The sequence below is a fragment of the Nycticebus coucang genome, chromosome 14 (genome assembly GCF_027406575.1).
Source record: "Nycticebus coucang isolate mNycCou1 chromosome 14, mNycCou1.pri, whole genome shotgun sequence".
NCBI classification, from domain to species: Eukaryota; Metazoa; Chordata; class Mammalia; order Primates; family Lorisidae; genus Nycticebus; species Nycticebus coucang.
Window position 1 is genome coordinate 2,077,362 of NC_069793.1, and position 24,857 is coordinate 2,102,218.

Here is a 24,857-nt window from a genome sequence, read left to right on the forward strand (position 1 = left end):
GCTCTGATTTTTCCACACCCTTGCTGAAGTCTGTTATTTTCTGTTTGTTTACAGCGGCCTCGCATCCTGATGGGTGTGAGGCGGTGTCTCATTGTAGTTTTTATTTACATTTCCTATGATTAGTGATATCAAGTATCTTTTCCAGTACTTATCCATTTGTATAACTTCTTTGGAGAAGTATCTACTGAAGTCTTTTGACTGTTTTTTTAAATAGGGTGGGTTTTTTAATTGAATTTTAGACGTTCTCTCTGTATTGTGGATATTTATCTCTTATCAGATATTTGACTCGCAAATATTTTCTTCCATTCTGTGGGTCACCTTTTTACTGTGTTGATACTGTTTTTTGATGCACAAATTAATTTTTTCAAGAAGTCCAAACTCCCTAATTTTTTTCTTTTTAGATTATGTCTTTGGTTTCACATCTAAGACACCGTTACTAACTCTAATGTTATGAAGCTTTTACCTTATATTTTTTTCTAAGGGTTTAATAGTTTTAGGTCTCTGACCCATTTTGAGTTCATTGTCATTTATGGTGTAATGGAAGAGTCCATCCTCACACTTTCCCATGTGGATGTCCAGTGTGCCCAGCACTGGTTGTTGGACAGATTGTCCTTTCTCAGTGTCTGGTTTGGTACCTTCGTCAAAAACCATCTGAGCACATGTGCTGGCATTTATCTCTCTGCTCTGTCACATCCACTAGTCTGTAAGTCCGTCTTTATACCAGAACCATGCTGTTTTGATTACTGTAGCTTTGTAGTAAGTTTTTTAATTAGGACATGTTAGGCTCCTAGCTTTGGTTTTCTTTTTAAGATTGTTTTTGTCTACTTGAGTTCCTTGAGATTCTTTATGAATTTTAGGATTGATTTTTCTATTTCTGCAAAAATTATCATTGGGATTTTGATGGGGATTGCATTGAATTTGTAGATAACTCTGGGGTAGTATTAACATGGGCTGTGTGTCTATTATGTTCTTTAAGTTTCTTTCAGTAATTTTCGTAGTATTTATTTATTTAGAGACAGAGTCTCATTCTGTTGCCCTGGGTAAAGCGCCGTGGCGTCATCATAGCGCACAGCAACCTCAAACTCCTAGGCTCAAGTGATCCTCCTGCCTCCGCCTCCCAAGTAGCTGAGACTACAGGCGCCCACCACAACACCAAGCTAGTTTTTCTATTTTTAGAAGAGAGGAGTCTTGCTCTTGCTCAGAGCTTAACTCCTGAGCTCAGGCGATCCACCACCTCCGCCTCCCAGAGTGCTGCAATCACAGGCCTGAGCCACTGCACCCAGCCTTGTTTTGTCGTTTTCATTACACAGGTCTCCCTGGTTAACTTAAATTCCTAGTATTTTGTTCTATCTGATGCTATTATAAATGGAATTGTTTTCTTAATTTCAATGTTGAGTTGTTCATGGTCAGCATATAGAAATGCAACTGATTTTTGTGTATCAACTTTGTACCCTGTTGCTTTGCTGAATTCATTTATTAGCTTAATAGGTTTTTTTGTGGAATCTTTAGGGTTTTCTATGTATAAGATCATACCATTTGTGAACACGGGTAATTTTACTTCTTTCCATTTTGGATGCCATGTATGTATATATGTATTTTCTTGCCTAATTGTTCTGGCTAGAACTTCCAGTACTATGCTAAACAGAATTCTGACAAAAGTAGGCATCCTTGACTTTTTCCTATCTTAGAGGAAAACTTTGTCTTTCATGATAATGATGTTAGCTGTGGGTTTTTCATATATGGCTCTTATTATGTTGAGGTACTTTCCTTCTGTTCCTGGTTTGCTGAGAGGTTTTTTTTAATCATAAAGGATGTTGAGCTTTGTCAAATGCTTTTTTTTGGCATCAATCTAGGTGATCATGTGTGTTTCTTTTTCTCCATTCTGTTAATATGGAGCATTACACGGGTTGGGTTCCCTCCAGAAATAAGTCCCATGGGGTCACGGTGTGCAGTCCTTTTAATATGCTGCCCCACTTGATTTGCTGGTATCTGGGTGTGATTTTGCATCAGTGTTCATAAGGAATTGAACTGTAATTTTTACGTAGTATCTTTGGCTTTAGTACCAGAGTAATGCTGGCCTCATAGAATGAATAAGTTTTTGCTCCCCTTCAATTTTTTTTTTTTTTTACCTCTGTAGCATTTGCTGTCCTGTCCCTGAGACTATAAATCAGTCATTTCTGATTGAAGTAATTTCAGTCTTCTTCACTTTTTACTTAGCCCATTTGGTTAAATGTGTGTCAATTATTCAATCTTTTCAGGAAATTAACTTTGGTTTCATTAATTTTTTTCTGCTGTTTTTCTCTTCTCTGGTTTCTTGATCTCTACTCTAATATTTATTTCCTTCTGCTGGTTTTGGGTTTAGCTGCTTCTTTTTTTTTTTTTTTTTTTCTTGAGACAGAGTCTCAGAGTGCTGTGGCGTCACAGCTCACAGCAACTTGAAACTCCTGGGTTTAAGCAATTCTCTTGCCTCAGCCTCCCAAGTAGCTGGGACTACAGGCGCCCGCCACAACGCCTGGCTTTTTTTTTTTTGCAATTGACATTATTGTTTAGCTGGGCTGGGCTGGGCCAGGCTTGAACCCACCAGCCTTGGTGTATGTGGCCAGCACCGTAACCACTGTGCTACGGGCACCAAACCAGCTTGTTCTTTTTCTAATTCCTTAGATTGTGAAGCTAGGTTGCTGATTTGATTTCTTATTTATGAGAGAGTTTATAGCCATAAAAGGCTCTGCTGGTACAGCTTCTGCCCCATCCCCTTCAGTCTAGCCGTAGTACGTTCTCAGTTGTGTTAGGTATTTTCCAATTCCACTGCTGGTTGTTGGAGAATGTGTTGTTTCATTTCCATGCATTTGTGAATTCCCCCCTTTTACTTCTGTTATTTATTTCCGACTTTATCCTAACATGATTGGAGAAGATTCTTTGTATGATCTCTTTTTAAATCTATTGAGACTAAATTTGTGTCCTAACAGAGGACATATCCTGGAAAGTCACAGTTCTATGTGTGTGCCTGGGAAGGCGGCGCGTGCTCCTGCTGCAGGCGCAGCGTCCCACATCTGCCCGGACACAGCCCCTGTGTTTAGTTTCTCTATTTTTCGGCTTTACTGTCTGGTCATTCTGTTCCTTGCCACTGAGAGTGTGGCCTTGCCGTAGAACTGCCTGTGCCTCCCTTTAATTCTGCCAGGTTTACTTCATATTTTGATGGGTAGCCGTTACACGCATAAATGTTTATCATTTCTTTTCTTTTGGAGACAGAGTCTCACTCTGTTGCCCCAGGCTAGAGTGCTATGACAGCAGCCTGGCTCACAGCAGCCTCAAACTCTTGGGCTCAAGGGATCCTCTTGCCTCAGATTCTCAAGGCGCCCAACACAACACCTGGCTAGTTTTTGGAGACAGGGTTTCACTCTTGCTCAGGCTGGTCTCGAGCTCCTGAGCTCAGACCGTCACCCACCTCAGCCCCCCAGAGTGCTGGGATTACAGGTGTGAGCCATCGCACCCAGCCTATGGTTGTCACATCTAATCTTTGTGCTATGTTGAATCTTTTACTATAATGTCCTCCTTTTTCTCTTGTGACCTTTGTTGACTTCAAATCTGTTTTTGTCTGATACTAGCACAGCCACCCCAGCTTTCTTCCAGGTGCTATATGCTTGGAACATATCTCTCCACCTTTTTACTTTCACTCTGTGTCTGTGAAGCTGAAGGGTGGGCTGCAGACAGCACGTAGTGGGATTGCGTTTATCCGTCCTGCCGATGCGTGGCGGAGGGGAGGAGGCCACGGGGGCGTGGGTGCAGGGAGAGGAGGCACCTTGTAGCATGTGACCTTTGGTACACAAAATGTTTAAATTTTCATGAAGTTCAGTTTGTCTTTTTCTGTGGCCTGTGCCTTTGGCATCATAACCAAGAAATCCCCCAACTCCAACGTCATGAAGCTTTTGCTGTAAGTTCTCTTCCGTTAGTTTTAAATTCTTACATTTTAGGGCTTTAATTCATTTTGACTTAAGCTTTATTTTTCTGCGTGTAGATGTTCAGCTTTCCCAGTGCCATTTGTTGAAGAGACTGTACGTGCTCTCCTTCTATCTGTTTTCCTCACCGTGGGGAGCACAGTGTATCAGTTGATGGAAGTCTTCCTTATTCTTTCTTGTAGTCACCCAGAGTTTACACGGGGGCTCTTCTGTACTTATTTGACCGCTCTCCTATCTGTGGGCAGTTAGGTTTTTCCAATATTGTGCAATGTCAAATAATGTTGCAGCGTGTAACCTCGCATGTGTGCGCGGTGTTGTCTCAACAACACTGCAAAGAACATGTATGTACTTGCGTGTGCATCGTACGTGTGTGTGTGTACCCGCAGGGCATGCATCTTTAGGCTCAATTCCTGCAAGTCAGGGTGTGAGGACAAAAGGTAGGTGTGGAGTTCCGTAGGGTCTGACCACACCTGCGTTCAGCACACTGGTGTCCCTCACTTTCACCACCAGTCCCTTGTCACACTGTGGTACTTTCTGCTAGCTCCGTAGCTTTGTTTAATCTGTATTTCTATAATTACGTGTTAGTTTGTTTTTCATATGTCTGAAACTCGTGTGTGTGTCACTGTCCAGTAATTTTGTTTCTAAGTTTTTGGTTCTTGGTTCCTCAATTTTTGTTATTTCTGTTATGAGAACATCAGTCATTTGCCTGGGTTTATGTTGTAAACGATTTTTTTGGTCAGTTGTCTTTTGACTTTCTTTATGACACTTCTTGTTGTGAAAAAAGTGTTTTTTTCATGTTCTCGTGGTCAGATGTACTAATCTTTTATTTTGTGGCCTCAGGATCGTGAGTTGAGGTTGAGAGCCTTTCCCTGCGCTCAGGTCAAGGAGGAATGTACTAGAAGTTTGGGGCTCTGCCTCCTGTGCTCAGCTCCTTGTCCCTCTGGAGTGTACTCTTGTGCATGACCCAGGGTGGCCTGGTCTGGATGCTGCTGGGCGCTCCTTCCTTGGAAGTTCCCCCCACTCACTCTTATCTCGCTGGGGTCTCTCTGGCCTTCAAGTGATGCAGGGGGTTGGGGCAGGGCGGGGAGGTAGCTGTGGTGTGGGAACAGCTTGCTCTGTGAGGAAATGGGACAAGGGCTGAGAAGTCAGGACCACCGTTGTAGATAACAGGGTTTGCAGAAAGACTGGATGGAGGTGCAGGGAGAGGAGGAGGCACCTAGTAAGAGGCACTTTTTGTTTTTGAGCTGGAGAAGGTGCTGGAGTCAGGGCTGGGGATACAGAGGCCAGTTGGGGATGTGTTATTATGCCGTGTCTGTGAGGCAGCCAGGTGAGATGCTAGGTGAGAGCTCTGGGGCAGGATTTTGGCGGGCTCACAGGTATGGAGGCCTTGGCATACAAACAAGGTGAGCACCACGGCTGGAGGGGTTCCCAGGGATTGAGTGGGGTGGAGGGAAGGAGGGCCAGGGTGAGGAGGGCAGGCCCCAGGAGGGTGGCTATCCTGGAACCAAGGCAGGGGTAGTGATGGAGCTCTGCTGAGTGGCTCCATGGGGTTTCAGAACTGATCTGTAGGCTTGGAGACATGGCTCACAAGTTTTATCCCACATGTGTGTGGGAGGCTGAGGCCCTGCGTCATAACCTCTCACTCACAGACACCTGGCTCAGTCTCCCAGAGCTAGCCTAGGCCCCAGCAGGGGTCAGCCCCAGCACACCAGGCATCCCTCTCCCAGTGCCAGGCCCTCAGGGATGCTGCCACTGAGGAGCATTTTGTAATCACCACGCACACAAGTTTAAGGCTCACCGATGCATAGTGGCCTCCAGGGGTCTTTGGGTTTCCTTGGGGACAACACTGGCTTGTCTGATTTACTGTGACCCAGCTCAAATGTGAAGTGGAAAAGTTTAGGCCAGGAGCCCCATCGTCATCCTTTAGCCTGGAGTCAGTCGGGCAGGCTTTGGGGAGCGCCGGCTGAGAGCAGCCCCAGATACCGACCCTTGGCTCAGGCAGTAGCTCAGGGGGCGGCTGCTCCACACAGGGACAGCTGAGGGGGTGAGCATCTTCGTGTGTTAGGCAGGGAGGGAGACGGGATCTCTCCCAGCTCACAGGTGGGCTTCTTGGAGTACAGAGGACATAGACGCTGCAGCTCCTGGGCTGTTGTTTGGAGACCCCCAGAGAATCCTTGCTGATGGCAGTGGCTCCCTGGATTTCAGTACAGAAACTCCCCAAATGAGAGGCTGGAGCAAGGCTGTTGAATTAAATTTTTTAAGAAGAAAGGCATCACTTCCCCTGGTCTCACTGGGAGCTTGAGGAGGGCCAAGGAAGGCTACACATTTAAAGCATGCTCCCTCCACACCAGTGTGCCAGGTGCACACAGGCCCCTGCCGTCATGGCCACTGGAGGACTCTCTGTGTCACAGAATCACAGGCACCAAGAGGGCAAAGCTCCAGCTGGGGAGAAGGCTTGGGGGAGGGCACAGCTCCTGGTAGAGGTGTACAGAGTCTGTGTGGGACGTACTGTGCGATCTGGGAGCGCTTCCTGGAGGAGGTGTTGCTCAGAGTTACACAGAAGTTTCTAAACTGGAATGGCACATGCCCCGTGTTGGGGAAATTGAGGGCTCCTCGGGGGAAAGTCTGTGATTCTATAAGAAGCAGGGGGCACAGTTTGGAGGCAGAGCAGCCAGCTAAGGGCTTATTATTTCCTGTTTCATGAAACTGAATTTTAAGTTATAATACAATGTAATATTTCACAAAGGGTGGGTTTGGGCTTTGGAGGAGGGGCTGGCGGGATTCCCAGGGCGCCCCTACCCTCTCCCTGGCATTGCCATTTCAAGCTCAGTGTCTCTGCACCAGAGGACCCCTACCCTGGCAGACCCTGTTCTCCTCTCTGGGACTGGCTATGGCTCCCTTTGTTCCAGTGAATGAGCAGTGGCTGAAGGGTGTCCGGTGTCCTGGGCAGAGGTGGGGAAGGATGGGCTATTGTGGGTGGCAGGCAGGAAGTGGCAGCTCCGGGCCAGGGGTCGGAGGGCAGTGGCGCAGGGCGTGCTCCCAGATGGCCGTGAAGGCGACAGTGTTTCCTGAACGCCCCTTCCTCTTCTCCTCCCGGCTGACTATGAGTATGTGGGTCTAGAGACAGAGAAAGAAAAGGGGGTTTCTGGTACAAGTGGGGGACCTGGTGGCCCTGGGTTGGGCCGAGGGATGAGCAGAACCCCTGGCCAGGTCAGCCAAGGATGGTGTAGTGTAGTGGGTGTGGGGGTGGTGCCCACAGAGACAACAGGCAACAGACTCCTCCCGCTTTCTTTGGTCTCTTGGGGTTAAAAGGCTGGCTGGGTTTTCCCCTGACTCTGTGACTGGGGTCTGTGAAGGTGCAGGGACAATGGCATTGTCCTACTGTCCAGGACAGCTGCGTCAGAGCCTGCCTGTGGGTCCTGGACGCCTGGCCTGCTGCTGCCTCTCCTGGGTGTGGCCTTCCTCGGCTTCATCACGAGGGGCTCCCCCTGCCCTTCACCCTGTTCCCGTCAGCCAGGCCTTGAGCCGCTGCATCTGCCAGACTGTGCCCGGGGCCTTTGCTCATGCACTTTACTGTGCCTAGAATGTCTGTCCCCAGCTCTTCTCCTGACTCTGCCTCTATGTCACCTCTCAGCCACCAGCTGTCCCGCCAGGCCCTGGGACATCACTTCCCCTCCCCCACTTGCTGTTGTCTTGTGCTTTTGTGTTCTGAGCACGTCCTCTTCTGTGCTGATCACCTGCTGCTCTTGTCTCCCAGGTGCCTCGCAAGGTCCACATGCACTAAGTGCTTTCAGGGTAGGGGCTGCAGGGTAAAACCCGGTAGCAGGATGTGGCCTGGGTCATGGCCAGCAGCCCCTGGGGCCTGGCAGGTAGGCAGGAGTGTGTGTGTGCTCTGAGAGACCTGCCATTGGAGGGCCTTCTTGGGGTGGCCATAGCCCCCACCCGATTCTAGTTTCTGGCCCACACAGGGCCGGAGCGGCATTGCTAGCCCAAGGCGTCCTTCAAGGTTGACCTCTGGGTGGGTGGGGACGTGGTTTAGTCCAGGCCTGGTCCCTCCGTGTGGCCTTGGGGTTCTCCCTCCTTGCTTGGTGGTACGTGGCACATGGTGGGCAAAGGTATTTCTGTGCTCCAGTCAATGTGCAGAGGTGCCACCGCCTGAGGGACTGAGGACACTGCTGGTGGCTATTGTTGAGTAGCTCTGCTGTCTGGCTATGGGGATGAGCAGTAAAGCCCCACTCCAGGCCTGCAAATCAGCTGCTTCCTCCCTCCAGGCCGGCGAGTGGCTCCTGGTTTTGGTGAGGGCTGGCCTTGGCTCAGGGTGGCCCGTGTGGAAACCTGGACTTGGGCAGTATGGGGGCACTGCCACCCATCCCCACAGGCCCCTGCCAGGGAGGGCCAGGTCAGAGAGGAAGGGAAGAGGGCAGATGAGGCAAGAGGAGGCAGCCCCTGGGAAATCGTGGCTGGGGCAAGGGGCTGGTGGCTTCTGGGAGGCAGACTGTCCGGGGCTGGAATGCTGCTGTCAGGAACAGGACTTAGGTCTTGCCCCAGGAGGCCATGGGAAGCCAGGGGTCGAGCGCCTGCCACGTGCTGGGGCCCTTACTCAGGCTCTGCCCGGGGGACTAGATCTGTATAATGTCTGGGACCACTGCCTACCTGGTACCCACCAGGCTGTGCCCATGTAGGGGTGATGACAATGGCACACAATCAGCTTCCCTGGAAGCCTGGGGGTGGAGGTGCTGGGCAGGCAATGGCTGTGGGGCAGGATGCTTCATTCCTACTGGGTCCCTGTCTGGGGTATCATTATGGGCCCAGGCCTGTGGCCCCCAATCCCCCAGGGCAGGGCCTCACACTCTGACTCCCTCGGCCCCTGCCCAGGCCTCCTGCTGTGGCCTCTGCTGCCCACTGCCTCTGTGTGTCATTGCTGTGTCCTCCAGGGCCAGCTCAGCTGAGGGGCTGAAGGGGGCTTTCTGAAGATCAGACCCAGCTGGACAGTGAGCCCTGGCATGCCCAGGCATGGACCTTGCCGGGGCCTGGCTGGGGCCTGGCTCAGGGCAGTGGCTGCCAATCAGGGGACTTCTGCTATCCTTGGTGACCAAGGGTCTCCACCGTGCCTGGCCAGGGAAGTGCTGTGTAGCAGCCACGGCAAGGCTGCAGGTGTGGCCCTATTGCTCCCAGACATCAGCAGCACTCATGGGTGGGGGACAGACTGGGTACCACCAGTGGAAACTTGGCATCCTGTGTCCCCCTCATAATCGCCATTCCCATGCCTGTCCCCGCCCACACGCACCTGGCACCCTTTTGTGGCTGTGGACTTGCAGCCAGCCACGTGGCCACCTGGAATGAGGCTGCTCCCCAGCTTTCCTGCATAGCCATCACCACGTGGGGCCAGTGGGTTTTGTGTTGAGGTGTCCCATAGAAGCTTCTGGGGGCACTGGCGAGAGTGGCCTGCCCTGCCTGCCCACCATCTCTCTGCTGCTGTTCTCTGAGCTAGGATGGCCCTGCTTGGGCCTGAGGCTGAGGCAAGTGTGTCCCTGAGTCCTCGGGCCGCTCTCTGCCCCAGTCTGTGCTCATATGGGATGTCCAGGGCCACTTCCCATTGCGATCAGGGTGTGGTTGCCCACAAGGACTGCCTAGCCGGGCCCAGGTGAACAGCACCATTGGGCAGGCACTGCCCCAGGTGGTAACTTGGTATATTCCACTCCCCGAGGCAGCCATCTCTCCTTGGGATCCTTGTTTAGTCGGCACAGGGTTTCCTGGCCCACAGCCCCTAGGGAGCAGAGAATAGAGCTTTGGGAATCCTAGCTCCAGGGAGGCAGTAGGCCCTGTGGAAGGAGCCTCAGGAATGCAGGGTCTCAGCTAGGAAGGTGGCTGTCACCAGGCTGTGGCCCTCTGGCAGTGAGGGTCCCTTGAGGAGAGTCCCCCAAGGCAGGGTTGTGATGCTGAGGTGGGCCCTGGGTTGCTGGGTCTTATCTGGTGACTCCTGACACTGGGATGTGGCTGTAGGGGCCACAGGGCAGCTCCATCCTGGCCTCCCTTCTCACCCTACAGCTTCGAGGGGCACTGCCCACCAGGCCCCGAGCTCTTTCACCCATTGGTGTTGCACTCTCCCCGTCCAGGCTGGGGGCTGCTGGGGCTGACTTGGGGAGGATTGAAGCTGGGGCAGAGTGGTCTTGGAGCCACTCTGGGCTGTGGGTGGGCCGTGGCTGACACACACATGGGAGCCATGGGCCCCTTGTGCTGCTGCTGAGGTGAGTGAGAGGACACTCTGTACCGCAGGGGACCCCTGAGACTGCTTTCTGAGAAGCAACTTGGCCATTCAGCCTGGGCCCCCTCACCCCTCTCGGCCTCTTTATCCTCTGTGGAAAGCAGGAGCTGCCAGACTTCTCCCCACAACCTGTGCTAAGGGATCTACCCCAGAGTTGAGGCCAGGTGGGTGCAGAGCTAGCATGGGCTGGCTCTTGTCTGGGCCACCCACACCTGTGCTGGGGAATCCTGGGCTTTGGGAATTAGGCAGGACCAGAGCAAGCTGGATGAGCCTCAGTTTCCCCACCTGAGAAATGGGCACCTTAACACCTAACCGATTAAAAACCTTTGGCTGCTCGGGTGGGGCCCACTTGACAGAGGGCTACCTCCTTTACTCAGTGAGCATGTCTGAGAGATTCCTTCACAGTCACGTCCAGGCTGGTGTGTGACCAGCAGCTGGGCACTAAGGCCTGGCCGAGTCAATACCTGAAGATCACGTCACCCTAATGGACCCATCATAAGCACATATGTGCTCCATCCCAGGGCTAGGCACTCTCTCCCCAAGGGAGGCTGGGGCTCTCAGGCCTGGTGAGGTCAGGCCCAGGCTGCACATGGCTGGTAGAGGTGGCTGCTCTTGCACAGCTATCCCCAGGCCTCCCATGGTGGTACTGGGGAGTCTGGGGGTGGTGGTGGCTGCATCTCTCTCACAGAGCAGGTCAGTAGCCATATGTGAAGAGTGCCCCACCCCACCCACCCCACCGGCCCCACCCCTGCCTGCAGCCCAGTTTGCTCTTCCTGGCCGCCCAGTAGCATCAGCATGCAGAGAGAGTTCTGGGCATCAGACCTCAGGCAGAACGGTCCCACACCTTTCCGGGCCCTGTGGGATTTGAGGGTCCTTCTGGGGTGGAGCAGCTGTTTCTGTGGCAGACAGGTTTCCACATGGAGCGCACATGGCCAGGGTGATCCTCTTCCAGCTTGCTCTCAACATTCTGGGCAGCTCCTCGGAGCCACAGAGCCTGGGAATTGTGGGCCTCTTTCTCAGAGCATGGCCTGGGCACCTGACAGCGGAGGCCTCCACTGGCCTGCTCCCAGACAGCAGCCTCTACCTCAGGCACCTGGGTGGGAAGGGACTCCCCACTGTCAATGTCGAGAGTCCCCCTGTGTGCCTGGGGCTCCCTGCCTCCTGCTGTGTCCCTGAGTTCTTTCCAGAGTCTGTGCAGCTCATGTGGTGGTATGTGTGTCTTTCCCCTCCCCACCTCTGAGAAGCCCTCCCTGACCACCCTTTTGACAGGGTGTGTGAGAGCAGTCCCCATATGCCAAAGGTCACTTGCCCTGCCCCGCTGAGAACCCCTGCCTGACTGTTCCAAACCCTGTGCTTCCCCAGATACTGAGGCTACTGGGGGCCTGTCCCATATCACTTCAGCCAGTGGTCAGAGAGGTGGCCGCTCCCAGTGCCAGGGCAACACCTGCCCATTTCTGTCGGGGGCACGTGGGTCACTCCTGGATACCAGGCTGGTTTCCCTGACCCTGAGCTGCCCTCAGATCTGGCCTGGCCCTCTGCCCTACCTTCATCACGCCTCACCTTGCTGGTGGCCACCCAGGGCTCTGGTGTGGGGAGCAGTGAGAAGGACTTGGCTTCTGCCACACAGGCAGTGCCAACCAGAGACAGTGGCAACTCCCCCTCACACTCTGTCTTGTGGAAGTAGATGGGCAGCGTCTTGCTGTAGCCCCAGATTCTGGAGCTGGAATATTGACAGTGTGGCTGGGACCAATCTTGGGATGTGGCCAGGCTGCAGGGCACCCTTGACTCATCCCCATGCCCCAGTGGGGAAACTGAGGCTCAGAGATCTCAGTGCCCAGGGATCTCTTATGTCCTCTGGAGCAGGCAGGAGCTTGCTTTTGCTAGAGACCAAGTAACAGTAGGAAAGACCAGCTGGACATGAGGAGGGACTTTCCCGAGTAGGGATGAGCCCTGAGGGCCCACACCTCCAGTTGCTGGTGACTTGCATGGACCCGGCTGCCTGGGGTCCGGGGTGTCTGACACATCCATTGTCCTCACCTCACTCTTCTCTTGGGTTGAGATGCCCTGGGAGCACTGCCAACTTCTTCTTGTCTCACAGCCGGCCTCTCACACCCATCACAGTGCCTGCCCCTGCCTGCAAGACTGCCGCTGAGCCAGCTGTGGGACCAGGTTGTTCCCAGGCAAGAACCTGGCTATTTCGGAGAGGGGAGTACAGGTGTGTCAGGCCCCCAGGGAGGTCTGCTGAGCCCCCTCCCCACCCCGGAGAGGACTCTCACAGACAAGGATGTGTGTCCTCGGGAGATAAGGTCCACGTCCATGAGGTCACATCAGTTTGTTCTCCCAGCACCTTCTAAATTTACCCTCTGAGGAGTATCTTATCACGAGCCCGGAGAGCTAGGCCTAGTATGGCCGGCACCCAAGAGGACAGAGCCAGCCCCAGCAGCTCTCGGCCCTGGGCAGCCCTGCCCCTCTGCCAGGCCATCCTGCCTCCTCTGGGTCCTTGGGAGAAGAGCCCCGTCCTCTCCCTGTTCACAGGCTGCGGGACCCAGCTGCCTTCCAGTCCTCACCGAGATGTGCCACAGCCCCTCAGCTGAGCCTGCCTGGGGCCTGACCTCCCACCACCTGGCAGCCTGGATGCCCTGCTATTCCAGGCCAACCCTCTGGGTTGTGGGTTGCCTGGTGGCTTTGGGGTGCAGTGGATGGCCTGGAGGCCAGTTCTTGCTGATTGCTCAATGCTGTGCGAGTCTGGGTAGGTCACTTAACCTCTCTGAGCTTCTCCATTTTCTCCTGTGAACAAAGCATGAGCCAACTTCTCAGGCTTCTCGTGAAGTCTAGTGTCTAATAGAGGAAGACACAGCCTGATGGGCCGAAGGCTTGATGTTGGAAGGCAGCTGTGCTTCTGCTTGTGTGGCAGAGCTCATGGGATTGAACACATGTGCACAGACACACTAGTCCCCCTTTCTGGCTGCATCACTGCCTGGCTGGTGGCCTCAGGGAGGTGCTCTGCCTCTGGGCCTGGCTGGACTCAGGGCAGCATCTGAGAGGGTGAGGACTGTGAGGCATGGGCAGCCAGGCAGGACGGTGGGTCTCCCTGGTGTGGTTCTACTGCCTGTCCTGGAGCTGGTCACCTCAGCAACCCCTCAGAAGCTGCTCCTTCATGGAGAGGGGCTGGTTTGGGGCAGCAGACCTGTGGCCTGTGTGGGCCTCACCTGGCACACTGCCCACTCACCTGGCAGCTTGAGGGGGCAGCCATTCCCATGTCCCTGCTCATATCAGAGCCTGGCTGGGAGGAATCCACTGCCCCAGTGACCTGTGCTATTAGTGCTTGGCCTGCGGGTCACAGGGAGCTGCCTCAGAGCCATGTCTGGGCCCAATTCAAAGGCTGTGCAGGAACTAGGCTGGAGGCTTGTGTGGGGGAGGGGGCTCTGAAACGTCAACCTAGACCAGTGGTTCTCAACCTTCCTAATGCCGCGACCCTTTAATACAGCTCCTCATGTTGTGGTGACGCCCCACACATAAAGTTATTTTTGTTGCTACTTCATAACTGTAATTTTGCTACGTTATGAATCGTAATGAAAATATCTGATATGCAGGATGTATTTAGGTCACCCTGTGAAAGGGTCGTTCGACCCCCAGATTGAGAACCGCTGACCTAGACGTTGATTCTGTCACTCAGTCATTCAACACTCACGTCTAGGTCTTCAGAGGAGATGCTGGCCGGCAGGCAGAGGCCTGGGCAGCCTTTGCTACCGTGGGGTGGCAGGCATGGGCAGCAGTGGCCCAGCAGTCAGCGAACTGGTGACAGCCAGGTGGCAGAGGTCTCTCTGGCAGGGGGAGCCCAGAAAGCAGAGTTTGGAGTTTAGTCTTCATTGAGGGTCTTGGACCTGGGAGAGCCTAACGGGTCTGTGTTTTCCCCAGATGACTCCGGCTGCCTTTTGATGCTGCCTCAGCCGGGATATGAGGGGACTGGGCTGTGGTGAGGGGCAGGTCTGGTGGCCCTAGCGGTGGAGACCAGCCTTTGGAGAGGTACCTTGGGGACCAGCCCAGAGTCAGAGGGAGGGTCCTATTTCTCTGGGGTTCCCAGAGTTTCCCTTTTGGAAAAACTATCAACCGAAATCTCTAGAGGCAGAGGAAAGCCTTTGTTTTGTAGATTACAGGTTTTAATCTGGGGACTCCTGGGCAGGCAGGGAGGGGTGTGTGTTTGAGGCGCCAGCTCACTGGGGCTCTGAGAGAGGGTGAGGGCCAAAACCGCACCTCCCAGCCCTGCTACTGACCATTGTCTCAGCCTAGGGGCAGTGGATCACGGTGCCTTTGTGACCCCACGTGAGCCTTGGTCCCAGGACAACTGCCCAGCTGGGAGGCCTGTCCATGTGCTGCTAGAGCTGGACAGCAAGGCCCTTGCTGCTATCTGACCTGGCACAGCTGGGCACTGGGTCACTTCCTTGCCTTCTGTGGTCTGTGCCCTTTGTGTAGCTCCCCGAGGAGCTCCCAAGGCCCCCACCAGCCAGCTAGGCAGTGCGGCCCAGTAGCAGTGGGCATTGGTGGAGTGTTGCGTGGTAGCCATCAAGCTGTTGTCATTCTGGTGAGAAGGGAGGCTCCCAGAGGCTGAGATGGACTCTCTGGGTAAACCACATAGGGCCCTGCCCATCGTGGGCACTGCTCTTGCAGGTGAGCTGCCTGCATCCACCTGAGACCAAGTTGTCACCACCGTCTCCTCTTCCCCCAGTATGATGGGGTTTGAATGATGCTGTGCACTGAATGATGTCCTCAAAAAGAGACATCCCTGCTGACTCTAGTACCTGTGGACGTGACCTGACTTTAAGAGTATTAGCAGATGTGATTCAGTTAAGGGTCTCAAAATGAGAAAATAAAAACTCTGAGTATATTTTGAACCATGTCTTAAAAATTATGATATATTTTTGCCTGGCACCTGATTGTCAGCACTCAAGATTAGCTGATTCTTACTCTCATCCAAAGTAGTCCATGAAGCACCTGCTACATATGACAGAAAGCTCCACAGTGGCCCCCCCAAAGGTGTCAAGCCTCGTCCTGGAGCCTGTGAATGTGGCCTTTTGTGGGAAAAGCATATTTGCAGCTGTAGGTCCTGAGAGGATCTTGCTGGGTCGCGCAGATGGGCCCCATCCAGTGACCGGGCTCTCCTAGACACACAGGGGGATGTTTAGGTGGGGACAGGAATGATGCTGGTGTCCAGCCCCCACTCAGATGACATGCAGCCCCTCACATCCACCTAGCCTTGGGTGTGGTCCCTGCTGTGTCTGAGCCTCAATGTCCATAATCCAAGGGACTCTGAGGGTGGTGTGAGGTGGGGCTCCCATCTCCTGGCCTAGGAAGTGCTGCTGTCCACAAGGGGCTCAGATGAAGGACCCACACTCGACTCCCAGCATCATGGGATGCAGTGTGATCTGAGTGCTCCTTGGGAAGGTCTGGGGGTTCAAGCCCAGGCTCCACCTGGGACAGTGTTCAAGAGCACTTGGGTAGAGGCCTTCGTGTTACTCAGCCCCTGCTGAGACCACCTGGTGGACAGCTGGTGTGGGTGACCATAGCTTGGTCAGCACCAGGTCATAGCCCAGCAGGCCTGAGGCCACTGTCCCATAAGCTGTGAGCACACCAGCCCTCTGGCCGGTCAGCCTGCTCAGATGGGACAGGGGCAACTGGGCTTCAAGTGACCAGGGTATCCAGCCCCTCCTCAGCCCCCAGTGCTCCCTTGCGAGGAGCCTTGTTAGGGCCGTTTGGAATCTTCCAGGGTAACTTTTGTTTAAAAGAGAATAGCCCCTCCATGGGACCGGGGTTTAGGCCTCATTGCTGCCCCGGACCTTACACACCTGGGGCCTCTCCTGCCTGGGCACCTACAAACCACCTTTTGTGTGCCAGCCTGGCAGGGCCCCACAGGTCCTCACTCACCATCCACAGGGCATGTCCAGCCATCCAAGCCTTCATTTATTTATGCCTTTACTTAGCTTCCTTTAAAATGCCTTTTAATTGGGATAAAATACACACAATACACACAATACACACAATTGACCATCTGAACCGTTGTTAAGCACACAGTTTAGTGGCCATAAGCACATCCATGTCGTGTATCTGTCATCACCCTCCGCTCTGCGCCTCTTTGGGGGATCATGTGGCATCTGACCTCTGACCAGTTCTGTCACTCCTCAGGTTGTCCTCAGGGCTCCCCTGGTCTCATGTCCCTTGTGCATGATGTTTTTCTAGACCAACACAGCTTTCCTAGTGCTAGCATCACTTTCAGTCCCCATATGCTCAGTAAATTGTGAAAATGCAGCAGGTCTGAAGTTCCCTGAAAGGCTCCAGGCTGCATTTAAATATCCTGGGATTTTAGCTTAAAATGCTCCTTTACTCAGTAGCTCAGCCACAGTGAGGACCTTGAAGAGGGAGCGTGTGGGGTACACGGTTCTCTTTAACATTTGTTAGCATCATAGAATATCCTAGGCCCACGAGACAAGACATGCCCCACAGGCCAGAGACGCTGCCACCACCCATGGGGCGTGTACTTGAGCAGCCCCTACCTCTCTTGGAGGGACCAGCCTGGGCTGAGTCCCATGAGTGGGTCACTAGGGTTGACCCAGCCATGTAGAGGTACCAGCCAGGGGCCCTGGTAAGTGTGGAGCAGTCTCAGAGGCCCAGTCCCTCAGATTGCATCAGACCCTGCCTGCCTGGGGCCCCCTGTGCCCCCACCCAGATTCTGCTTCCTCACACCAGGCGCACTGGCCCTGCTCAGGCAGGACCCCTGCAATTCCCCTGTTCCCAGGGCACCTGGCTGCTGAGACCGTGATGTCCGATAATGTGCTGGACGTCCCCTGGGGCTGGCACTTGCGGTCACAGTTCCTAAGGTCGATTTGCTGCTGAGGGAAACAAACAGGGCATTGTCCCTCAGGCAGTAGCCTGTCCTCCACCCTTGGCCCCTCCTCCAGGCCCTCCTGGGAACTTGGCTGGGGTGGTGTTCAGAGGTGCAGTGAACTCTGGGAAGTGGTCACCATCTTCTCCCCTGGAGCCCCTTCCTGTCTAGAATGCAAGTTAGGTTCTTCCTTTCCCTGGGCCTCAGTTTCCCAGCTCTGCAGGGGCTGGGGCAGGGATGGTGGCCGGCCCTGGAGAGGTAGGCAGGGCTCAGGCACTCCGGGCTTCAGCTCCTCAAGACCAGGGACCCTGGCTTAGTGCCCTCGAGGCTTCCAGCTCCGCTCAGGACAGGAATAGATAAAGTGGGAAATAAGATAAAACTCACTGTATCTGGAAGAGATAAAAGCAAATTTTATTATATAATTCTGTTTGAGGTTGGAACAAAGTATTCAAATATTTGAGAACTGTATATAAGGCTAACAGCCAGCCTAGCACGGGATATCACCTCCGGGGAAAAGATTCTGAAGCCAGCCCTGCGAGAGGAGCTCTGTGGGCAACCGAGGTGGGGGTTGGGAGTTGGGGTTGGGGGGTGGGTCCGCACATCCTGCTGGGTGCTCCACCCTGGGACTAGATCTCTTTTTCCAGCTCAACAGTGGTTCTGTCTACCTAGGGCAGTGGTTGGACGCCCACCCAGTATAACATCTGTGGTGTGGCCTAGGCTCTGCCCCCCTACTTTCCTATCGAGAGGGGATTTAGGAACTGTCCTCAGTGGGTCTTCTCTGGACAGGTCGCCCCAACTTGGCAGTACTCACCCAATCACAGTGACCACCACCTGCCTGAGTCCATGTCCCCACCCCGTAGGGAGCCCCTAGGCTGCCAGAACCCATGAGGTCCAGGCACTTACACTCCTAGCAGTTCATAATGTCCCCAGCCCTGTCTGGGGCTGTAAGCCTGTTCCCTGTGCAGTGTTAATGGGCCTGGTCACCCCTCTCTGTTCCAACTAATAATGACAGCAAGGAGGAGGTTGTCACCCTAACAGCATAGGAATCTAAAAGCTATTGTGAGCAGACATAGGCTCCAAAAGGCACGTCACCTGCGGTGTTCTGCTGAGTGGCCTGAGGCTTAGCTACACTGCAGCTGGGACCTCACAATGGCTTGTCATAGTGCCCTAAAGAGGCCACATTACTGTCGGTTCTCTTTTCTTGCCTCTGCTTTGTAGAGTTTCAAATCCGTCACCCACATCCTGGCTCTGGACCTGGCCCCAGAGGCTATGGGTCAGCATACCTGGGTCCTGGCCATGGCCACAGCCCTCCCAGTTTGCTTGTCAGGGCAGTGATGAGAGGCAGTGGTGTGGGTAACTGTTGGTCAGCTGGGGCTCAGGCCTTCCACGGCTGGCTGGATGGCAGCCCCCAAAGGTGTCCATGTTCTAATCCTGTAGGTGGATTACATTGTGTGGCAAGAGGAACTTTGCAGATGTAAGTGAAGGATTTTTCTTTTTTTTTTTTTTTTTTTTTTTTTTGAGACAGTCTCACTCTGTCACTCTGGGTAGAGTGCTGTGATGTCACAGCTCACAGCAACCTCAAACTCTTGGGCTCAAGCAATTCTCTTGCCTCAGCCTCCCAAGTAGTTTGGGACTATGGGCATCCACCACAATGCCTGGCTATTTTTCTGGAAATGTGGTGTTACTCTTGCTTAGGCCAGTCTTGAACTCCTGAGCTCAGGCCATCCACCCTCCTCAGCCTTCCAGAGTGCTAGGGTTACAGGCTGAGCCACTGCTCCCGACCTGAGTGAAGGAGCTTGAAAGAAGAGACTGTCCCGGGTGATCCAGAGGGCCTTACTGTGACCACAAGGGTCTTTCCATGAGGGAGGCCGGTGAGTCAGAGCTGGAGAGCAGATGTAACTAGAAGCAGAGCTCAGAGGGGTCAGAAGTCACTCCACCACCCTCTCTGCTGCCCCAAGTGGCTGCTCACCCAGACCCGGAGCCTGGACTCCAGGGACCCCAGCTGGGCAGAAATGGACGTGGCTGCAGCAGTGTGTCTCCATGTTGTGTGTCCTTGTACCTCCTAGCGTGACCTCTGTGTGCCCTCCCGGCCCCCATTTCCCACCTGTGGTGTCGTTTGATGGCAGCGTCTCCTGGGGAATCCTCAAGCTCTGTCCAGGCCGTGGTCAGTGAGCGGCAGAGTCAGTCCTGGCTGGGTGGTGGCTGCCATCCCCTGGGGGCATTTCCTGTTGCTAGACAGAGAGCCACTTATCTCATTGTCACGGGGGAGTGATGAGTGGAAGGTTTGTCCACTTCGTCACAGCAGAAGACAGGACTGAGGCCTCCTGAGACCTGACAAGATGTCCAGCTGTATGTCCCCCCACAGGTGGGGCAGAGATGGCTGTGGGCTCTGGGTTGTGTAAGTGAGGAAACCAAGGTGGGGGAGCTGCCTAGGCCATGTAGCTGTAGGGAGCAGCATTGAGTGCTGTAAACCAGCTCTGGCTGGACCCAGGCCCTGGACAGGGGCCGGGAGGGCGCCTCCTGCCCCTGGCAGCACCTGTTCTGCCTCCTCCTGGCTGAGCCAGGCTGTGCCTAGACCCTACTTCCCTGCAGATCCTCAGTGGGGGTGTGGGCCACTGGCCAGGGTTAAGCTGGGCTGTCAACCACCAGGGGGCAAGGGTGGTGGGTCATCATGGGAGGGATATGGGCTGCTAGAGGCCAGGAAGGGGAACCCCAGAGTCCTGGCCAGGGCTGGAACCTGGCTGTGGCAGGGAACCTGTCTGTAGCCTCTGGGGCCATGTGTGCACAGATTGGGGGTGTGTGTGTGCAGGTTCCGGGCACGTCGAGCCTGCAGGCGGCATCCTGGCTACATTGGGGTGGCCATGGAGGGGTTAAAAGCCACTTAGGGGGGCAGGATCTTCAGGGGCCTGGGCTCCCGGGCACTGGGCAGCAGGTCTTTGCCTGTGGCTTTCTCCGTGTTTACATTTCTCATGTAGCTGTCCTGTTCCTAGGACCCACCACAAGGCTAGGTCCTGGTGCCTACTGGAATCTCTCTCAGCCAGGAGGGGAGGCTGGGCCCACGTTGGCCTGGTGCAGCCAGGGACACTGGGCTCAGCTGGAGGACCACCGCCAGGGGTCAGGCCCTGGATGGTCTGCCTGCAGGAGGCAGCCTCCTTATTATCTAGGTTGTATGATCAAAGCCGCGGCCTTCTATTCTCTGTGTGCCAGACCAAGCCCAGAGCGTTGGCCCCAGGGCAGGTTCCTTGCCCTTCCATTTGATGAGGTCCACACCTGTAGCCTTGAGGCTTCTCTGGCAGCCACAGGCTCTTGGTGACACCTCAATAGCAGGCCTAGGAATCGGGGCCACCTGACAGGCTGGCTCCTGCCCTGTTACCATGGGGAGCCCTTGTCAGCAGGGTCCTGAGCACCTTGGGAGCCCCAGTCTTCCTTGGAAGCAATTAGTAAAAACAGCTTTGCTGACACACAGTTATACCCCCAGCCCACCTGGGCAAAGCATGCCCCTGGTGGTTCTTAGGAGGTCAGAGAGATGTGTGGAATCTCTACCATTAAGTCTAGAACGTTCAATCACTTGAAAAGGAAGCCCTGCACCCTGTGTAGCCGCCAGTCTGCTTTCTGCTTCTGTGGGTCTGGGTGTTCTGGACACAGGCACACAGCCTGTGGTCTTAGCACAGCGTTTCTGAGGTCCGCCCGTGCTGGAGTCTGAGTGGGTGTTTCATCCCTTTCCACGGAGGATGTTGTCCCTCTGTACATGCCCCATGGTGGTGACCCACCAGCTGAGTGGAGACTGGGCTCTAGCTGCACTTTAAGTTCTTACCCCTGGGTGGGGCTGAGGAGAGGATGCCCTCTGCTCCGGGGTACACTATGGGATGGGGCGGCCGGGAGGACAGCTAGAGTAGGTGTTGACTGACCGCGCGGCCTGTCTTACAGCTTTCTCATTGTCCTGGTCTGCCTCATCTTCAGCGTCCTGTCCACCATCGAGCAGTATGCTGCCCTGGCCACAGGGACCCTCTTCTGGATGGTACGTAGGTGCCCAAGGGGTCATAGCAATTGTCACAGTTGCCCTGAGGGTGGTGTCTCTGGGTGTTTGGCCCAATAAGTGGGGGGCAGAGTTGCTACCAGCCTCTCACCTGTAGTTACCTGCTGCCCTGATTCTGGGGGGAGGGCACCTCCACAGCCCCCCACTTTCCAGACCACAGATGGGAGGGCCAAGGAAGGAGAGAAACCTGGAGCTGGTGATCTGGGCCAGCTTCCTGCAGGAGGGGAATTCTGAGCTGGGCCAGAGGGAATGACAGGTGTCATGGCTGTCAGGGGCCTGCCCAAGCCTGCGTTCTCAGTGGCCTTAGGGTCCAGGTGACTCCTGCTCTATACTGTCACTGGTGCACAGACAATGCATTGTCCAGCCCCATCCTCCCCCTCCAGTCACCTGGATGGTCCCCTCCACTGGCCTGGCAGGGGCTCCTGGGCAGCCTGGGCTGTTGCTGGGTGTGGGTGCCATGTGTCACCCTCCCTGTGAGTGAGGGTAGACTGGTGCCTGTCTTCCAGCTCTACAGGAGGTGCTTGGGGCAGTTTGGGGACTAAAGGAATTTCCATCCGCAGCCCCTGGCCCCTCTGCCTGAGTATCCCACCTGAGCTCCCTGCTCTGAGAAGTGGGCTTTGAGGATTCCTTTCCTCCCATCTAGCCATGAGGCAGGGCCTGTGACAGGCCCCAGATCCCTCATGAGCTGAGTGAGCCTGCCTCTGGCAGGGAGTTCTGAGGGTGGACTAGTCCACCTGCTCTCTCCAGGACCTGCCCTGGGACAACACAGCAAGCTCAGCACTGGACTGGCCGAGGAGATGTCTGGGGGACACAGAGGGTCCCTGAGGAAGCCACCAATATGGATGGCAGGTGGGCATGTGGGGCAGGGCTGTCGGCCACCTCTCTGGCCTGCACTGTGGTAGTCTCAAGTCTCTTACTAGGACTTTTCCCCTATCTACAAAAGACGACATCTGCTCAGCCCCCGTGTCCCAGCTTCTGGGGCTGCTCCGGGGCTGGTTCCTGCTTGTCCATGTTGTGTCTGCCCAGCCAGGAGCCCAGCTGGGCTCCCGCATCCTCTTGAGGTGACCTCCATGGTGGTGTCCGTTTTGTTTCAGGTGGCCAGCTTTATCTTCCCTTTAGAGCCTCTGTACTTTGAGTCATGAGCAAGAGTAGACTTACTCCCCTGATTTCTCCTAGCACTTGTGTGCCGTGTTTATTCTGTCTGTTGATGTTGCCGGTGGCCGTTGGGAATTTCCTGGTAGGTGATGTGAGGCACAGACTGGCTTTTATTCTTGGTCACAGCCTTCCAGTCACACCAACGCCCCTGGTTCCAAAGTCCGGCTCCCTCCCTGATGTGAGGTGCCAGAACTCCAGATGCAATAAGACCTGCTTTGGGTTTTTCTGTCTGTTCCACTACCCTGTTGGACTTTCACTTGCCAGGGCCACCTGAGGTGGCTGTGTGTAGCAGCTCTGTTCCATGCTGTGATTTTGTGCCTGGGCAGCGCCTTCTTTTCCAGGGCTTTTCTGGGGCTTCTTGCTATTGCATTTTGCCGGGGATGTTACCATTTGCTTACCTGATGGCACTCGGGGAACTGACGTGGGGAGGACTGACATCCACGTCGTGTGCCTAGGGTTTTATGATTTTGATGACAGTTCTTGTTAACTTTACTTCTCATGATGACACTGATAATAATAAGCTGTTGTTAGTTGCTGTCGCAAATGTGGTCTTATCTTTCATTATGTTTTCTCAGGACTTTTTTTTTGGTATTTATGAAAACTGTTGATTTCTGTTGCTTTTATAACCCATGACTCGGCTACGGTTCTTTCCTTGGTTCTTTTGTGTTTCCAGATGAGGGATCCTTGTTGAGGCCATGGACAAGGCTTATTCTGCCCAAAGCTTATTCTGGGGTGGAGCCTGTGGCTGGTTGGTTACTCCTGGCATTAATAGGATGGCTCCCCGCGCTTTTCCCAAAGGAGCCCCAGCTGCAGGTAGAAGGCCACATGTCTCCCGTGGCACAGTTTTAGCATGACGGTGTGGATTCTGTTGGTGTCTTTCCTGCATCTGTGAGGTGTTCCTGTTGGGGAGGTCTTGCCTCACTTCCCTGGCATTGAAGCCCCTTGGTCCTGGCATGTGATATATGAGAGTGTTTTGTTGAGACCTTTGCACAACATCTGTGGATTGTTCTGCCACCCTCTTCTGGTGCTGAGTTTGCCGGATTGAGATCACGTCTTTTCCCCTGAGAGTGATGTCAGCAACCTTGGGGGGCATGGGTCTCATGTTTCAAGGTGTCCCCACAGTGCCTGTCCAGGGTCATCCTGTCTTCCTTACTCACTGGATAAGTGTCTAAGTCACAGGCTGCATTTTGCAGCAGAATGTCCTGTCCCACCACAGAAGTGAATGTGGCATTTCTTTCCCTGGCTTCTGGGCATTCCCTTAGGGGTCTTCATGAGAGACTGTGTGCAACTGTGCACATGCATATATGTGTGTGTGTCATATCCACAGGAATGTGTACATGTGTGACTGTACATGCATGGACACTGCGTGTCCAAGAGTAAACGTGTACATTATATGCTCAGCTGTGTGTTTAAGCATGCATGTGTATGTGCATGAGTGTGGGGGTTATGCACGCTGGTCTGTGTACGTGTGTATACATTTGCATGTGTGTGTCTGAGCATGTACATGTGTTAGTGACAATTAATTTCACAAACATCCTAGAAAAAGTGCTTCGTACCTCATTGCTGAAGATCACTACGGTCACCCTTGAAGTGCTCCCCTTGGGAAGGTATGCACCTTCAAAGCAGTTTTGGAACTCTTTTTCTGGAATGGAATGGCCATCACAGGTGTTATTGTGGGAGGGCTGACAATTAAGTTTGCAGACTCATCCTAGAGCAAGTTTTGAAGGGCAGACTAGGCACTCGTCTCAGTGCACAGCTTCCCAAGGGGGAGCATCTCGAAGGTGACTGGAGTGACATTCAGCAATGAAGCGTGTAGTGCTTCCTCTAGGATGTTCAGAAACTTAATTGTCCCACCCTGTACGCACATTGTGGGTGTGCACTTGTGAGCATATGGTATGTAGGTGTCTACAACACATGGCTGTGCTCATGTGCTCACAGACATGTGCGTGTGTGGATGTGTGTGAACTGTGATTGTGCCTGTTCTGCTCTCCTGCTGCCTCAGGTACCCCTGAGGGACTTGGATGCCTCTGAGTAACGTGGGTCCCTCTGAGTTATGTGGGGCTCCGGAGTGACTTGGGTTCCCTCCAGTGACCTGGGAGTCCCCTGAGTGGTGTGGGAGCCCCTGAGTGACCTGCATCCCCCTGAGGGACTTGGGTTCTCCTGATGGATGTGGGTGCCCCTGAGAGACTTGGGTCCCCCTGAGTGATATAGGTCAGTTACTCAGCTACTAGGGAATTCGCTGGGGTTTTAAATGGCTCCAGCCACATGGTGTCTGCAGGGCTGACACGAGCCTTCAGGAGCCCTCCTGGGCCCTGCTTCAGCTGGGGCTATCAGCCCTGGGGCTCCAGGTTCAGGTCCTGATTCCCCAGGGCCTTGGCCGGTCCTCCTGGTGCAGCTGGCATGTGAGTGAAGCCCGCACATGGGCCTGGCTGTCAGGGACCCTCACAGACATATCCTGGGCTCCGAGTGCCCCTCAGAACCTGAGAACCAGCACAGATGTGCCCAGAGCACCCTAGAGCCCTATGCTGGGTGTAGGGACCCAGCATAGCAACCCAGGTGCAAACCAGT

General features: G+C 54.2%; 1 protein-coding gene across 3 annotated transcripts in view; it reads left to right on the forward strand.

The window, feature by feature from the left end:
- The window catches only part of KCNQ1 (potassium voltage-gated channel subfamily Q member 1), a 408,725-nt gene that overhangs the window by 29,018 nt on the left and 354,850 nt on the right, over positions 1-24,857 (forward strand). For all 3 annotated transcript variants that reach the window (XM_053560814.1, XM_053560813.1, XM_053560815.1), the window contains exon 2: positions 21,026-21,116. In XM_053560814.1, coding sequence (XP_053416789.1) covers positions 21,026-21,116 — 91 coding nt within the window. The remainder of the gene's footprint in view (positions 1-21,025; positions 21,117-24,857) is intronic.